Below are 3526 nucleotides of genomic sequence, written 5' to 3' on the forward strand. Positions count from 1 at the left end.
TTCAGCTAGCAGGACTGGCCTAGGGGAAATTTTTAGCCGGGTTTTAAAATAATTTTAAATTAAATATAGGCCAAGCATTAATATTTTCTTTTAATTATGTTTTTAACTATAGTATTTGATATTTTGTATGTGTTTTATCAGCCTGTTAGCCGCCCTGAGTCCGCAAGGAGAAGGGCGGGATATAAATACAATAAACTAAACTAATAAACTAATTATTACACTCAACTTTACCTAACTATTCTGGTCCTCACACCACTTAGTAATGATGGTGGGGTCCATTTTGCTCACCTGGCTCATATCCCTATGTGAGACCCCTCCTCCAAAGGGGAAGGCCGGACAGGACATCCCAGATGAGCCCCCATGTGTAGCGCCACCCCTGTAGGGACCACTTAAGTCCGGACCCTCCCGACCTCCCCTCCAAGTGGCCACCAGCCCAAAGATGTCTTTCATGTTGGTGCCTCTGCCTAACAGGGCATGTAACATGGTGGTATTCAGTCACGATCGGCAGCCATGTGTCAGGTTCCGACTAATGAAACACTTCAAAGAACTTCCAGGCATTGTTTTCCTAAAAAGTCTTTTATTTAGGTTACAACATGTCGGCACACCGAAGGGATGCTAAGAACTAAATTCTCTTCCTCTGAGCAATTAATTTCTCAGCATGTTCCCTTGTCATATGTCACATTATCCAATTAGTGTGAAGGTCAAAGGTTTTCCTTCCTCTTTCTTTCCCGGCTTTTCCCCCCCACTCTCTTTTGCTCTGCATTAACCCTAAAAATACCAGACAGTTCTGCATATTGTCAAAGCAAGAATATACAGTGTTTGCAGCGTTGATGGTCGGTGATGGTCGCTCTCTCTCAACGTTGACTCACTTGGGATGGTGGTTGATCTCAGGCAATAAGAACTTACAGGGAAGATGGTAATCAATCTCTAATGACAACAACTTGCCCACAATGATGTTAATCAGCTTCTGGTGATGGTAACTTGCCTAGAACGATGACGGTCAGTCTCAGGTGACAGCAACTTGCCTAAAACAATGGTAGCCAGTCTCTGGTGGCAACAACTTGCTCAGAATGATGGTGGTTAGTCTCCTCCTCTCAGCTGGCCCCATTCTCACCCCAACTCCACTACACTTCCTTTTGGTTAGGTCAGATTCACTCATATATGATCTTAAGTGTACCCACTTGGAAGAAAACATGGATAGGATAGGGTTGACAATACACACTTTCTAACACTTGCTATGTTGGTGCAGTTACATTAATTGCACGAAACCCAGGATCCATTCTGGTTGTACCTGTCTGGCTTAGGAAACATTTCAGATCCTTTTAGAAAACAGAAATCTACCAAGTTTTATTTTATCATAAATTCAGTCCTACAGTATATATTATACATACCAGATTTTGTCCAGACAGCACTTCCAGTAATGCCATCAGAATTTTGCCATCTTTAATATCAACCAGCAAATCTTTAACTTCCAGAGGGGGGCTACACTGTGGGGAAAAAGGGAAATAATTTAATAATAGCTTTGGAGTGTGCATCCCTCTATATCACAGATGTCAAACTCGCCACGTCACATGATCTGTCGTGACGTATCATGACTCTTTTTGCATTGCCGGTAATGGGGTGGGCGCGGATTTGGTATGATGAAACCGGCCCAGGGGCCAGCAGTTTGACATCCCTGGTCTATATCAATCAAATCAGTCAATCCCCATCCAGAAGAAAAAAACCGTGTCAAACAAAACCTCTGAGAGTAAAACTGGCAATCTTTAGGAAACAAAGGAAATATTTGAGTTTAATTAGGGCATTTTGCAATTTTTTGGCGAGGAGGCATCTTTGAAAAAAAGGAACTTCACACAGAGGCTTATCAAAAAATTACAGTATATCCTGTAACAGAAACAAATGTTTGCTTATTGTCCACAGATATTAAGTTATTTAGCAATTTCAATGGATTTGAATCATTAGCAATTACTGATGTGAAAAATTTCTATGATTTTTTAGGACTATCATATTTAGGTTGCAAAAATACAAACAATCAATATAGGATAGCAAATAGTTGTTTGTATTTCTTTACTGCCATTTGTCAGGAAGTCTCTGAGAATCAGACATAATTGAATGGAAGGAAAAAAAGATCTCTGGAGTCCATCTAGAACTGACCCATTATTTTGCCTTTATAAATAAGCTTTTATTTATTCCTAGCTGGGAATTCTAGGAGTTGAAGTCCATACGTCTTAAACATGCCAACTTTGAAAAATACTGCTCTTAAGTAAATATCTCAAATTTGCTGGGAGGCCATCAGCTTTTTGTCTTCACTGTATTTAAAAGTGTCTTTGGCATTTTTTAAGAACAGAAGCAAATTAAACTTGATTCTTTGGGATAGTATTTATGAATTTTCTTAGCAACATTACGGTAGTGATTTAGCATTGTCGTCTTCTGAATATTTTTTAACTTCTAAGTCTAGTCCAGAATGGGACAACTCATCATGGCCAACTTGCCATGGCCAACTCACCATGGCCAACTTGCTGAGGGATAACTCACTGCAGGAAAAGTTAACAATTCAATTTAATTATTCAAAATAATTTAAAAATATTTAAATTTTTGTCATTCACATTTCATTTTGTCCTTTCTTTGGCATACTTTCTTTAATGATTCTATTCCTCCATTTCTTTGATATTAGTGTAACTCTTGTCTTGTGGGAGTTGTTCCAAGGCATACTGACCATGATAAGTTATCCCATGGCGAGTTGGCCATGGTAAGTTGGCCATGTTGAGTTGGCTGTGTCAATTGGCCATGGCGAGGTGGCCGTGGTGAGTTGGCCACAACAAGTTGTTCTAGACCTGTCTAGCCAACAGTTCCTTATTCAAGTACTAGCAGGGTCTGTCCTTGATTAGCTTTCTAGATTCACCAAAGATGGCTAAGGTACTAAATAAATTACCTAAGGTTTCACCTGCTCTCCTGTTTACAGACCTCACTTTTCAGAGAAACGAACAGTGTACCAATATTTATATAGCTTTCTTACCTTTTCCAAATGTAAATTAATCCATCGGGTAAAAGTCCTTTTCTGCACATTTTCCCTTTCCACTAGAGAAAAAAAAATAAGTTAATGAAAGAAAAGTGTCTATTAAAAAGACAATACTTCAAATTTAAAATACTCATTAAAATATGTATTCATACCACAAAAAGGACAACCTCTGGAGGAAGATGGGGGCAATTTTTTAAAACAAATAGCGAAACATGGAGGAATGGCAATCACATCACAAGATGAACAGAAGCATACTTTTTGATCCTATTTTGGAGAGAAGCCAGGGGAGATAAATTTAGCATAACATAGATGTGTTGAACCTATTGAAGAATTAATACTCCTATTTTTCTATTTTCCTGAGCAAAAGACTCTATTCACTATATTTCATAATGACAAGTTTGGAGATTTTGAGAGGGCTTATCCATATGATTTATAAAATCTACCAAACTATAATAAGACAAATATAATCACATTATCCAATTGCATCCCAGATCTCAGATTCCTTGAATC

At 38.4% G+C, this 3526-nt stretch overlaps 1 protein-coding gene across 1 annotated transcript in view; it reads right to left on the reverse strand.

Annotated features, from left to right (window-relative positions):
* Positions 1-3075, reverse strand: part of LOC107300290 (calmin-like) — a gene marked incomplete at both ends in the record, with an annotated part of 7418 nt that extends 4343 nt beyond the window's left edge. Inside the window, 2 exons of the mRNA XM_015829626.1 lie at positions 1392-1487; positions 3014-3075. Of these exons, the coding sequence (XP_015685112.1) occupies positions 1392-1487; positions 3014-3075 (158 nt within the window). The remainder of the gene's footprint in view (positions 1-1391; positions 1488-3013) is intronic.
* Between the last annotated feature and the right edge of the window lie 451 nt (positions 3076-3526).

The sequence above is a fragment of the Protobothrops mucrosquamatus genome, unplaced genomic scaffold, assembly GCF_001527695.2.
Source record: "Protobothrops mucrosquamatus isolate PMUCROS unplaced genomic scaffold, P.Mucros_1.0 scaffold6587, whole genome shotgun sequence".
NCBI lineage: Eukaryota > Metazoa > Chordata > Lepidosauria > Squamata > Viperidae > Protobothrops > Protobothrops mucrosquamatus.